The sequence below is a fragment of the Podarcis bocagei genome (genome assembly GCF_964188305.1).
Source record: "Podarcis bocagei genome assembly, chromosome: 2".
NCBI lineage: Eukaryota > Metazoa > Chordata > Lepidosauria > Squamata > Lacertidae > Podarcis > Podarcis bocagei.
Window position 1 is genome coordinate 33,949,326 of NC_138126.1, and position 13,605 is coordinate 33,962,930.

Sequence of the window (13,605 nt, forward strand, 5' to 3'; positions counted from 1 at the left end):
ATCTGAACTTGCAAATGAGCTGTATTTCCAGGCGCAACCTAAGAATTTTCAGCGCTAGATGAATGTACAGAGACTGATGTTGAAATGATGAACGCTAACTAGGTGCCACCACCTTTTTATTATGCCTTTGCAGGTGCAGACTCACCTGGAAAACCCTACCAAGTACCACATCCAACAAGCTCAACGGCAGCAAGTCAAGCAGTACCTCTCTACTACATTAGGAAACAAGCACTCCAACCAGGCGCTAAGCTTACCGTGCCCAAATCAGCCAGGGGATCATATTATACCACCTGGCACTGGAAGCAGCGCACCAAACAGCCCGATGGCCATGCTTACGCTCAACTCCAACTGTGAAAAGGAGGTAAGGAAGATTTTACGTTTTCTATTTGTGTTATCACCCCTCCTCCATCTAAACATGCAGATATTTATGTCATAGCAGTGGTTCACACACCACGCATCCTGATTTATTACAGCCGGGCAATCTCTGGTCAGCATCAAACAGCGACTCACAGCTTCAGAAACCTTTCGAAGCTTGAGCACGCTCTAATCAGCAGAGTGAATAACATGCAAAAGAAGTGACAGATAGAGGCTGTCTAAAGCGTATTTACAGGCAGTTTATTCAGCATCAGGATGAAGGGAAAAACATGTCTTCTCCCCTTCGTGTCCAAGGAAACAGCATAAGCAAAAGCTATACACAAACGGAAGATCCCAGCAAGCTGTGCTGTGTGGGAGTGTAAACAGGCATGTGACATACAACAATCATGCCTGGAATGGAATATTCTACCAAAATGCTCCCACTTCACTCCTTCCATTTACCGTTACATTGAAACCAGGAACCATGACTTGTTTCACTCAAACCAACCATGCTTTGTACACCTGGAACAAACACTAAGCAAGTGATCATTGTTTGTTGCTCCCGCTCACGCAAGGGGAGGAGTTAAGCAGGAGCCCTCTGTGTATTCCTTACAATGCGTGAATGCTACTTTTTAATTTACTCTTGTTAACAGCTAATTATGTAACTCATTTTTTAAGAAGGCAGAAAAAGTCGCGGTATTAATGTGAATGTGTCTGGTGTAAAAATATGCATTGCTTAACAACAACCAAAAAAAAACCCTGTGCCAACCCTTAGCGAAATTATTTAGATTTTCTTTGTGTTGTGTTAGCATACACTGTGTGGAAGGATGCAACTGACCTTTTAGCATACAATGTCCTTCTTGTTTCTTTCAAAACTTTCTGGGATAAATGTTATTGTGACTCGGGGTGGATTCAGATGGCAGGATTCCACCACACAGTGACATTTTTGAATTGCCTGCCAGGGCACATACTTGGAACATAAGAAAAGACTTGTTATATGTGACTGTGGGTCTGTAGAGAATGACATCCTATTTCATACAGTGACTAACCAGATTTTCTGTTGTTCATCTCCCATGAACTAGCAATCAGTGGCATGCTTCCTCCAAACACAGAGATTCCATTTAGCTGTTTGCTGATAGGGAGGGAGGGGCCAATTCATTTGGTTTGCATTTTTAAGCGAACTTCCCGAACAAATACATAAACTGAAACATTGCTATCCTTTGAAATTTGCTTCTGTAATACTGTACAACATTCGGTTTTAAAAAACTATTTTCAAAAACTCTTATGCTAGGGGCAAGGGTACACAAAAATGCATACAAAATTCATTAAATCGTGGGGAACTGCTTCCAAATATTCCAAAATCTATACCGCAATGTGTACAAATTATTTTAGTTTGTGATTTTTGGAATGTAAGATATAGGAATGCAAAACATACAAAGAATCTGCTTTTGTAATAATAAATATTACAACTAATTTTTACTTAGAGTAGACCCTACGGAGATAAATTAGTCATGTTCATTAATTCCAATGGGACTGCTCTGAGTAGGACTAGCATTAGGTAAATAATTGATATTTATTTATATATGATAAATAAATGCGTGTGGGTTTTTTTAAATTTAAAAAGGTGTATATTAAGAGAAGCGCACATGAAATTACGTACAAGTTATTGTGTGGGCTGTTTTTATAAATCACCAACGTGAAGAAATGGGATGAATGAAGTTAAGAAAAACGAGGAACAGTGTAGCTAAAACTGACAATCCATTCATCCCTACCCTCTAATAAACCTATCTTCTTTGAATTTCTCTAATCCCCTATTGAAGCAAACTAAGCCAGTGGTAATTTCTGCATCTTATAATGGCAAATTCTGTAAGTTAATTATGATATGCCAAAGTATTTTGCATATTGTTATTATAGTTTTGATGCTTGCAAACCACTCTGGAATCTATCCTGATGAAAAACATATAAATGTTTTAAATAAATGATACACACTTTTCTGCCTTTAACAAATTGTCTGGTTGCTAGTTTCATTAGGTGACCCAACATTGTAATTTCATGATAATTACCCACTAACGCTCCAGTGTCTATGTGGACTGCCATATATTCCTTAACTTGCTGCTTGGTATGTCCAACCATTCCATTATTTATACACCCATTGGCTTTAACTATTAAAATCTGTTTTAAATACCCTATTGTTGCCGACCTTCTGTACTAACGACTGCTTGCATATTTAACATTGCTTCCCTGTATTATTGTTTTCATTTAATGGATCTGTATGCCACTAGTCCAAATATTTTAATATACAAACATTAAAAAATCCCTATAACATATCAAATGGCACACCATTAATAACAGAAGCAGCAAAACACATTTCACTTTCTCTAATCCAGTTCCATCACCCACCCACTGCCGCACCGAAACAGAAGCCCCTATGTGAACAAAAAGTTTTTTTAGAGCCCACCTAAATGATAGCATAGGGGCACGGGTGGCACTGTGGTCTAAACCACTGAGCCTTGGGCTTGCCGATCAAAAGGTCGGCGGTTCGAATTCCCGCGATGGGGTGAGCTCCCGTTGTTCAGTCCCAGCTCCTGCCAACCTAGCAGTTTGAAAGTACGTCACAGTGCAAGTAGATAAATAGGTACCGCTCCGGTGGAAAGGTAAACGGCGTTTCCGTGCACTGCTCTGGTTTTGCTAGAAGCGACTTAGTCATGCTGGCCACATAACCCAAAAAAACTGTCTGTGGACAAACGTCGGCTCCCTCGGCCACTAAAGCGAGATGAGCGCCGCAAGCCCAGAGTCGTCTGTGACTGGACTTAACTATCAGGGGTCCTTTACCTTTACCTTTTAAATGATAGCATGGAAGGGGCCGATCCTCTTTCTTAGGGCAGTGAATTTCACCGTGGTGGGGCCACCATGGAAAAGGCCAGATTCCTCCGGCCTGTCAGCCTTTCTGTCTCCCTAGTTGATCTTCAGTCTGTGGCAGCCCTTTGAATAACTTGGTATGAAGCTAAATAAGGCTTGAAAAGTCAAGAACAGCACTGTAAAGTCAACTTGGCTCCTATGGGGCCAAGTTCCATAGCTTAACTATAAGCTATATGAATAAGTACTTCCTATTATCTGCCTTTGCGCTTGTGCATATTAGCCTATACCTGAGTTATTTTGTGGAACTGAACCACACACAAAAAAAGGTAAATGTTGTGGGATTTCATAACATGGGGGGGGGGATATTTGCTCTTAGGATTCCTTGTTAACAAAGAAAGGAATCGGTGGGTGCATGAAGGAGAAACTTAGCAGAAGCTGCAGTCGAAATGAGCACCTAGCTTGGAATTTAGATGAATGGTCTTAAACAACAAAACTTCCTTTGGGTCAAATTGTTGGCATCCTTCCGTCTCTGGAGACAATGGAGGAATACACCTTTGTGGGCGAAATCTAACTGTTGAAAGGTCACAGCACCTGCTGTGGCTGTAGAGACTGATACGAGAGAGACATGTTTTGTTGCAGCTGGGGCGTATAAAGGCATCCAGTTGTGCTACGACAGATGCACCATGGAGTTTCTTCTCACTGCACTCCTCCCAGCAGTCATTCCTCCTCTAGTCACTGCTGTGGATGCACAACCTGACTGTCTTTCTCCAGGCACTATGGTTGTCTGCAAGGGATTCCCATATGGCAGGATTGATGTTGCCAGCCTTCATGTCACATTTAGGGCTGTGCATATTAGTCCATTTCCACATAGCTGTAATGCATTCAGCACATAATTGGTACAGAGAATAGGAATAGCTGCTATATGTCAAGTCAATTGCAGAATTGGCATTCAGGGTGAGCCTGGATGGGCCTGGCCTACCTAGTTATTTTAAACTGTGGTTCATAGTTCTCTAGTTATTATTCTGGCATTTGGTATGTTCACGACACCAGCGATTCTAAGGAAGACCGACCCGCTTAACTGTAAACCCCTGCACATGTCTAGCCTCTTCTCCTTATATTTGTCATTTTTCATGTTTACAGGGCTTTTATAAATTTGAAGAGCAAAGCAACAGGGTGGAGAATGAATGCCAGACTCTCAACACACATTCTCGAGCATCTTGCATGCAGGTACTAGTTGACAAAGGGACGCGGGTGGCGCTGTGGCCTAAACCACTGAGCCTCTTGGGCTTGCCGATCAGAAGGTTGGCGGTTCAAATCTGCTCTGCGGTGGTGAGCTCCCATTGCTCTGTCCCAGCTTCTGCCAACCAGAAGTTCGAAAGCACGCCAGTGCAAGTAGATAAATAGATACCGCTGTGGCAGGAAGGTAAACAGCGTTTCCGTGTGCCCTGGCACTCATCATGGTGTTCCATTGCACTGGAAGCGGTTTAGTCCTGCTGGCCACATGACCTGGAAAGCTATCTGTTGACAAACGCCGGCTTCCTTGGCCTGAAGTGAGATGAGCGCCGCACCCCATAGTCTCCTTTGACTGGACTTAACCGTCCAGAGATCCTTTACCTTTACTATTTGACAAAGGAGCAGGAAAAAGGATGGTAGATACAAAGTCTCCTTGCAATCAGAAATAACAGCGTCCATTCCAGACTCTCTCTTTTTTTAATGTACACCTAAAAGTGTGAAATGTGACTGTTGCAGTCAGGCATAAAGCACAGACCATACATATCGCAGAACTGGTTGTGAATTGGCTAAGGTTTTCTGCCAAACAAACCATCAGTGTCACTCTTGGGTTTTGTTGCTGTTAGTGTGTTAACGACTAGAAATGCCTGTAGTATTTCACTAATATACCTTTCGGTACAAGGGGCTTGTTCCTTCTGTTACTCTATTTTAAAAGGACAAGGAGAAAACCTTGCATGTACTTTTGACTCTGAATTTAAGGGTACAGTTCTCCCTTCCTTGTAGCTCTTCCTCCCTACCCACCCCTACACTGCCACCAGTTATGCAATTAATGCTCTAGCCACTAAATTGGGAGTAGCTAAAGTTCTGGGCATCTTGCTGGTTAGTGTTTCTCTCTTCACATTGGTAGATTAGTATGCCTCCTCTTGAACATAGTTCCTATTTCTTACATGTCCCACTTTTCCATTACAGATGGATGATGTAATTGACGACATTATCAGTTTGGAGTCAAGTTATAATGAAGAAATATTTGGTTTAATGGATCCTGCCCTACAAATAGCAAATACGGTACTTGTGTTTATATTTGTGTTTTGGTGGGGTGTTTGTTTGTTTGTTTGTTTTGCTGTTGTATTATTCAGCACCTCTATTTCAGAGTGCCTGTAAGGATGAAAGTTGAGTTTATTTGTTTGTTTAAATGTGGCATGTTTTAACTAGCTGCCTTCCCCAGCCGAAAGAGTAATCAGTAATTCAGTCTAATCTAAAATAAATAACAATGCCTGTTTACTGAAAGCAACCATATTGTTGCAAAAGTTGGGAGCCCCTATCCCTCCGCTGATTGGTAGCAAGATTCCAGGGGGTTCCAGGCGTTGACCCAGGGTCTCTGTTTCTTTGAGACTCAAGACACAGTGGAGACTGTTGTAGCTTTAAGAAATAGAATTATTTGCATGTTTACATCTGAGTTTGGATGGCCATCTCAAGAGGGGCTTGTTCCCCACAGCTGTGCAGCACTGCAGCCCAAGGCATCTTTCGCAGCCTCCCTTCACCCAGTCTGCTAAGATGGTTCTCTCTTCGTCCTCCCGCTCCTTCTTCTTCCCAGCACACCTTGCTAAAAACACTCTTTTCCTGTCACTTCAAACACACACACCCCAACACCTTGGCAACCTCTGTCTGCCCAGACCAGTGGATTTCTCTTAAAAGGCCACCAACCCCTTTTGTCATGTTAATGAAGTGGCTTATCCCTGGCTAGCTATGTGAAGATGCCTGGGCTTTCTGATCCTAAATGGAATGCAACAGCACTTGGCTTAGTTTTAATTAGCCAGCCTTTGCTTGCTTCATGAATTTATGAGTTGGCTCAAATTTCAGCTCTGACCCTAGAGATTGTGGCGAGCCTGCTCCTCCCCATTCCCATAACACTATTTATTTATTTGATAGAATTCTAGTGACTCTCTTGTAGTTCTCTGATCATAGGGCCAGTGTTTAGAACCAGTTTCTAGACACATCCTTGAAATCTGTGGCTTCCCCTTTTCCTGTTATTTTGGAAAGGTGTTTTTGTTATTTTGGAAAGGATTTTGACAAGGCACTGCCTCTGGATTTGGGTGAAGAAAAGCATTGGATTAGGCATTTCCCAACCGTTTCACCGCTATCAACATGCACATGAGAGAAGTAGTTGTAGTTAAACAGTTTTATGTGTTCCTTCTGTTTTCCTATCCACAAAATGGTAGGTGAAACAACAATGACTAGGACAGGCCTTGATGAGCTATTGACTAGGAATACTGGCCCTGTGTGCAATAAGTAGAAGGGACTGGATTCAAGAGTAACGCCAAGTCTTAGTAAGCTTCAACCTCTAGAAACACACAGCCACAATTCATGCAGTGTTTTGCCTGAAACAAGTTGTAATATCCAGGATAAGTTAACCTTGCTTTGGACGTTCAGTGCCTTTCCCTAAGAGCTGTTTGCATTCTCAGTCTTAACATTATCAGTGGTAAGATGTCTGGGCTCCTAAACAGGAGGTATGCAAAATCCCTGCAGAGGAAGTAGCTTGCCTGCAGCCTATAAATAGTTCTACACTCAGAGAGAAAGAACAAAGATTCCTTTGTTTTGCAGCAAAGGTTTAGCCCCTGTTTGTTACATTGCAAGCTGTGCTCAGTTGCTACTCAAGCATCTATAGAGATAATTAAAGTGCCATTTACACTAGGAGCATGAAATGCGAGCATTATATACTTCTGCACTGGCCCTTCATCTCTGTCATAAATCTCATTTAAGGTCACAAGTGGCTGCACGGAGACATCACATTAAACCATGTTTTTTCATGATTGGAACCAGACAAGTGTGTGTATGGGGGGGGGCTGCATAGGAGCCAACTCATAGGGGCCGAGTGGGCTTTGTCCTACCCAATAAAATATTTGAGGGGGCCACCCCCCAAAGTTGATGGGCATCGCCATTGAAGTGGTGTGCGTGTACCACATCATGTGATCAATTATTCAGTGTGGGGCTTGCCTGCCTGCCTCCTCCAATATTTTATTCAAATTGGCACTCTTGGGTGAGTGGAGATTGGAAACTTTCACTTCTGTTTTTGATTAACCATGGTTTAGTGTTATGCCGGAAACCTAAACTGTGGATAAGTTTAACTAGTGGTTTGCTGGAACCTTCCTTCCAATTTCCCGGAAAATTTATTCTCCTCCAAAATTTGCTTCTATTCGCCCTGTCCCTTTCTTTGGGCACCCACCTTTACAATTTTGGTGGGTGCATGCTCAAGCTTGCCTTATTCTTGAAAGGTGGCTGTGGGTGGTGTGGGTGTTTTTCTTTTCATTGAATGTGACCCCTGTGCCTCAAGCCACGTAGAACCATTTAGACCTTTATAGAACAAACACAGCACATTGAATTGTGCCCAGAAACCCAAGGGAAGCCAGTGAAGTTTGCACTCTGAGCAGCCCACTCTTAAACTGTGTTCTGAACCAGCTGCTGTTTCTGAGCATGCATCCAGTATCTCCTTATCCATACGTAGTATGTATCAGGGCTGGCCCAAAATGTTTTGTCGCCTGAGGCAAATCACAAAGTGGCACCCACTAGGGAAGAATAGGCGATTGAAGTTCTATATCAGAAACAAGGTGGGGAATGGGGATCTGCTGCCCCTATGGACCCTGCCGCCTGAGCCCGTTGCCTCACCTTGCCTCATGGGCGGGCCGGCCCTGGTGTGTGTCCTATGCAGAATTGCATTAGCAAGTGGCCAACAGTGCAAAAAGTGTTAGCTGTCATTTTGCTTCAGCTTTCTGCATCCAAGGGTCTCGTATGGGACACTGGAAATAATCCATAACCTCCGTTGTCTCCCCCAGTTACCTGTCTCTGGCAATCTTGTGGACCTCTATGGCAATCAAGGCATGCCTCCCCCCGGACTCAACATCAGCAACTCTTGTCCTGCTAACCTTCCTAATATAAAAAGGGAACTCACAGGTAACTTAGAACAGTATGTTTCAAAATGTGCGTTTTCTGATAAAGGTGCTCCTAGGAACTTAAGAATTCTGCTGAACCTATAAATTACCAGTAATACATTTATACCAGGAACATTGGATGCTGAATCAGGCCAGTGGTTTACCTTGCTCAGCATGGCCTACTCTGACTGGCAACAGCTTTCCAAAGTTTCCATGTTTTCTAGCCTCACCTGGAGATCCCATTTATTGAGCCGCCTGCACGGAAAGCAAATGTTCTGCCACTGAGCTACAGCCCTTTCCAAATCAAAACCCTGCTGGACCGGACAGCTTAGCATCCTTTTCCCAGGTCTTAAAAGTGCTTCAAGTTAGTTGGTGCTTTGAATATACACATCAGGCACATTTTTAATCCATAATGTATGAAGCACCACAAGGATGCAGATGTCTATAAGCTGCGGATTCCAGCTTTTAAGAAGAACATTGGTTGCGATGGGAAAGAATTGGGCTGCTGCTTAATGTATATTTCAAAGGAGAAAAGACCAGCATTGCACACATGTCATTTTATTTTAGGGTATCGAAGTACAAAGCATCTCAGGAGGCATCTCTTAAGTCCAAACCACTCGCCACAGGATGCTGTGTAACAGAGTGGACACTTAGGGGTGCTGTCTACCAATCTGCCACAAAAGTGTAATTGCAGTGGGGATGCAGTGAGCACGGTCAAGGAGAAGGAAATCTGCTCGTTAATCTTTTGGAGCAAGCATACATTGGGGGGCGGGCAGGAATTAAGGGAATAAGGAGAAACTTTGATAATAAAACTTAATTTGTTGTTGGGCTCGCTATGGCTGGCCTTAATGGTTGCCATTCTTACTTCTGCCATTCATACTACATAGCGGTGGAAAGACTCGATGATCGTAGATCATTGAATCTGTGAAGACGGTGCTGGTCAGACCCATGGCAAATGGGCGGTTAGACGCTTGCCTTTTTAAATAATCTTTTAAGTTGCTCAAGGTTAGACCGTATCCCGAAGCAGTTCACATAGTGTACTCTGAAAATAAATGATCCTGTGTTGAAACGTGAAATGTCAAGCTCTCTCAGAAAGTTCATTGTACCAGTCACATTGTACCGAGCTGCAGTTGCATCTATGAATGGATGGGACAAGTCATGAGTGCAGAGCGGCGCTTCCATAATGTCTACCATTTGCCTGTTTTATTTAACGAAGGAAAAATAACAAGACTCGCAGCAGGCAGAGATAATGCACCATTGTGTTGTATGCAGCATCAGCAAGGAAGATGCTGCTTTTGTTCATTATTTTGTTTTTATAATAAAGGGCCCTGTATTGCGCTAACTTGGAACATAAACTAAAAGTGGCCTACACAAAAGATGTACTATACGTTTTGTGTGCCTGACCTTCATAAACTTGTTAACTCCTGCATATGTAGCCCTTTCTAGCTTGGTTTTCATATTTAGGCGCAAGAGATGTTGGCTTTATTTCACTGCAGAAACCAATGGCTTCCATGCAAAAGGACAAGAGCTTTAATACCCCTGGCTTCACTGCTGTCTAAAGGGGAAATGTACCTTGTCCACTTGGAAAACTTATTCACCAACGACTAGTAGCCATGTGCCTGGCCCTGAAAGTTTATGTTCCAAACTTGTTAATCTTACAGCCTGCACCAATATTTAGGATGGGGCGTACTAAATAGTACTGCGTGATAATATTCTGTGATAGTAAACAAGAAGCATTGCAAGGGTCTTGTGCTGGTGCTGCATGCAAAAAGTGCATGTGAAATGTGTGAATGTTTTCTTGGCTTAGCGCTGCCTTTCTTACATATCTCTAATTCTAATTACTTCGTTAACATGCATAGCATGTGTATTTCCAACAGAGTCAGAGGCGAGAGCGCTGGCCAAAGAGAGACAAAAGAAAGACAATCACAATTTGAGTAAGTTTCTTGTTTTTCATTATTTAATTTGTGAAAATAGGGGTTTAATATTCGCACATCATGTTCTGGAATTACCTTTACCACACAGTCCATATTGAAATAGGTTAAATTTGCCCTCTTAATTCCTGGGTACTTCCAGATTAGTGTATATTGTAAGAACAGTGCTCATCAGCCATGCAGGGGTTTTTTTGGGGGGGGGGGTTGCAGCAACATGACATACCTTCCTCTATTCTCCCCTACCCTTTAATTTGGATTTTCCCTTTCCAGGGAAAATCGAGTAAGTTTAAAATAACCAAAACTCTTTGCAGATTAGGCCCCCATCTAGAAGCAAAACTCACCCATTTCCGCAATGCTTGTGCAGTTGAAATTCCAGTGCCTTGTACTTCGCACAATTTTTGGTCAGCCAAGTGCCTTGCTGAAGACGATGTAATTCTGAAGGATCTTCAAATGCAAGTCACAGAAGCCTTAGAATCAGCGGTTCTCAACCTGTGGGTCCCCAGATGTTGTTGAACTACAACTTCCATCATCCCTGTGCTCTGGCCTTGCTAGCTAAGGGTGATGGGAGTTGTAGTTCAACAACATCTGGGGACCCACAGGTTGAGAAAGGCTGCCTTAGATGCTACCTAGAGATCCTTGAAGAATTTGGATGCAAACTGACCTCATAGATCAGTGTGCAAATCAGACCTTGGCAAACCACTGGTGCTCGTACTTCCCAAATGTTCCAACACAGTTCTCAGCTCAAAAACCATATCAAAAGTGAGGATTCTTGCAGAAAAATGGCATAACAGACCTGGGCTTGGTTCAATAATTCCTCCGATTTCCACTCATAGGAGGCTTCTGCAGGAAGAAGGAATAAAATATGCTTGTTGCCCTTCCTTTGCATCCTGCGCCTCTCTGGGAATTCTCAGTAACATTATAGGAGGGGCTATGGGGCACTATAGAGGGAAGGGATTATCAATGAACTGCATGCTCCTGTCCTCATGTGGGAGCCTCTGCTGGATCTCAGTCATTTCTAGGAATGGAAACAACCCTTCCATTCATGGAATGGACACCAACCTCCTGACTGGGAAAACAGAATTTGATAGGACCAAGTTTGAATTTAGACAATGCTTGGGGATGTGTAATCTTACCAGAAAAGAGGGTCTGTGGTTTAGGAAAACATTGGGTATGTGGCTAAAGCAAAACAAGATTAGTCTTGTTCATCTTTAGTCATAGATTAAAAACCAGTAAAGGATAATAAGCATGTGCTAGTAAGTTCTAAAAGATTTCCTCCAATACCCTTCCTAGGTCACTCAGATTAATCAGCAGAACTTTCCACTAACTTCCCATGGGGGAGTTGGATGATGTGCTTGGAAAACAGATGTGGCCTCAGACTTTTGTGGCAATTAAAAAAAGAGCAGAATGAGGTTTCTTCCTTTCTTCTTGCTCTTTAATCAATGCATCTCTGTGTCCCATCTCTACTTAAGTAAAATTCTTATATCTGCAGTTGTATTTTGCAAGATGCTTTTGACAATTATGTTACCTTTTGGACTGTCGCTGATTACTAATTTGTTTTGATTCCTTAAAAGTTGAACGAAGACGGCGATTCAACATTAACGATCGTATAAAAGAACTTGGCACTTTGATACCCAAGTCGAACGACCCGTAAGTATTGTCAATGTCCTAGAACGGGTTATCAAATGCAAGGGGTGAAATTCTTTTGAGAAATTAGTGGATGTTCCTTAAGCTCTGGAATACTGTTGTGACATAGGGCATTTAATCCAGCTGCATTTAATCCAACTGCATTGCCAGTTCTATGAACATGTTTAACTAATAAACATAAGCTGGGTTCCTCAAAACTTACAGGGAAAGGCAACATCAGCCACACAACAAAATAGTGGATAGTAGTCAAAGTTTTGCTCAGAGTTGAGCTATTGAAATTAATGGAACTAACTTAGTGCAAAGCTGAGATTCACCAGGATAAGCAAGTTAATATGCATTGGATTTCCTGCTCAGCCGACCAACTCCCGGTGCAGCCAAGTTATGCTCACCTTGTCTCATCCCTGCAGAGCCAGGCTAGTGGCCTTTATGCTGACGTGAGCCCTGAAAAATGGGCATTGCAGGGCAGGGGCAGGGGAGCTTAGGTTGGGTCCTAACTTGGCAGACGTTCTCCCCTGGAAAAAGGGTGGTGTAAGTCAAACTCTGTTTTAAATTCTTGCTTTCCTTCTGCCAGGCTTTGGTGGGCTCAACTGGCAGCAGCACTGCTCCTGAATGGAGTTTGGATCTGCTGGCTTAACTGGCATAAATTACACTGCCTTCCTATACCTAGGATGGCTCCTTAAACCATGTTCATTAGTTTCAGTGGGTCTACTCTGAGTTAGTTGAATACCATTGCCTGCTGCTGCTTTACATACCAAGCATAAAATGTAAAGGTAAGGTAAAGGGACCCCTGACCGTTGGGTCCAGTTATGACCGACTCTGGGGTTGCGGCGCTCATCTTACTTTATTGGCCGAGGGAGCTGGCGTACGGCTTCCGGGTCATGTGGCCAGCATGACTAAGCCGCTTTTGGCGAACTAGAGCAGCGCATGGAAACGCTGTTTACCTTCCCGCTGGAGCGGTACCTATTTATCTACTTGCACTTTGGCTGCTTTCGAACTGCTAGGTTGGCAGGAGCAGGGACTGAGCAACGGGAGCTCACCCCGTCGCAGGGATTCAAACCGCCAACCTTCTGATCGGCAAGTCCTAGGCTCTGTGGTTTAACCCACAGCGCCAACCGTGTCCCTTCAAAAGCAATGTATGTCCGCCTAAAAGAACAGAAGGCGACTTTCCTATGAGAAACCATTGATTAGCCCCGCTTCCCAGCAAAAACCAAAAAAGTAGGCTTTGTTATTATGTTGTTTGAGTGCAAACCTATTAAATCCTCACTTTTTTTAAAAAAAAAAAGATGGATTACACTAAAATGGATCTTATTAATGTAAATGCATTTTCTGTATTACAAATGTCTCCCCCTGCCATCCCCTCAATGTTGCTTCTTTCCAGATTTGTTTATTCACATTCCATCTTGCAGGGACATGCGTTGGAATAAGGGAACTATTTTAAAGGCCTCTGTGGACTACATCCGCAAGTTGCAAAGAGAACAGCAACATACAAAAGAACTAGAGAACAGACAAAAGAAACTGGAACATGCCAACAGGCACCTTTTGCTCAGAATACAGGTTTGCTGATTAATGCATAAATATAATGGCACTTCAGATGTGTGTGTGTTTTCCAGATTGCTCCCTTAATATTAGTCTGCCCTGAAACAGCAATCATAAGAACTACA

At 42.9% G+C, this 13,605-nt stretch overlaps 1 protein-coding gene across 8 annotated transcripts in view; it reads left to right on the forward strand.

The window, feature by feature from the left end:
• The window catches only part of MITF (melanocyte inducing transcription factor), a 141,035-nt gene that overhangs the window by 120,290 nt on the left and 7,140 nt on the right, over positions 1 to 13,605 (forward strand). For 5 of the 8 annotated variants that reach the window (XM_081184223.1, XM_081184224.1, XM_081184226.1 and 2 more), the window contains 7 exons: positions 134 to 361; positions 4,354 to 4,440; positions 5,413 to 5,508; positions 8,274 to 8,391; positions 10,229 to 10,303; positions 11,872 to 11,947; positions 13,351 to 13,498. In XM_081184223.1, the coding sequence (XP_081040349.1) occupies positions 134 to 361; positions 4,354 to 4,440; positions 5,413 to 5,508; positions 8,274 to 8,391; positions 10,229 to 10,303; positions 11,872 to 11,947; positions 13,351 to 13,498 (828 nt within the window). The remainder of the gene's footprint in view (positions 1 to 133; positions 362 to 4,353; positions 4,441 to 5,412; positions 5,509 to 8,273; positions 8,392 to 10,228; positions 10,304 to 11,871; positions 11,948 to 13,350; positions 13,499 to 13,605) is intronic. The other 3 variants (XM_081184225.1, XM_081184228.1, XM_081184230.1) reach the window with 1 other exon arrangement.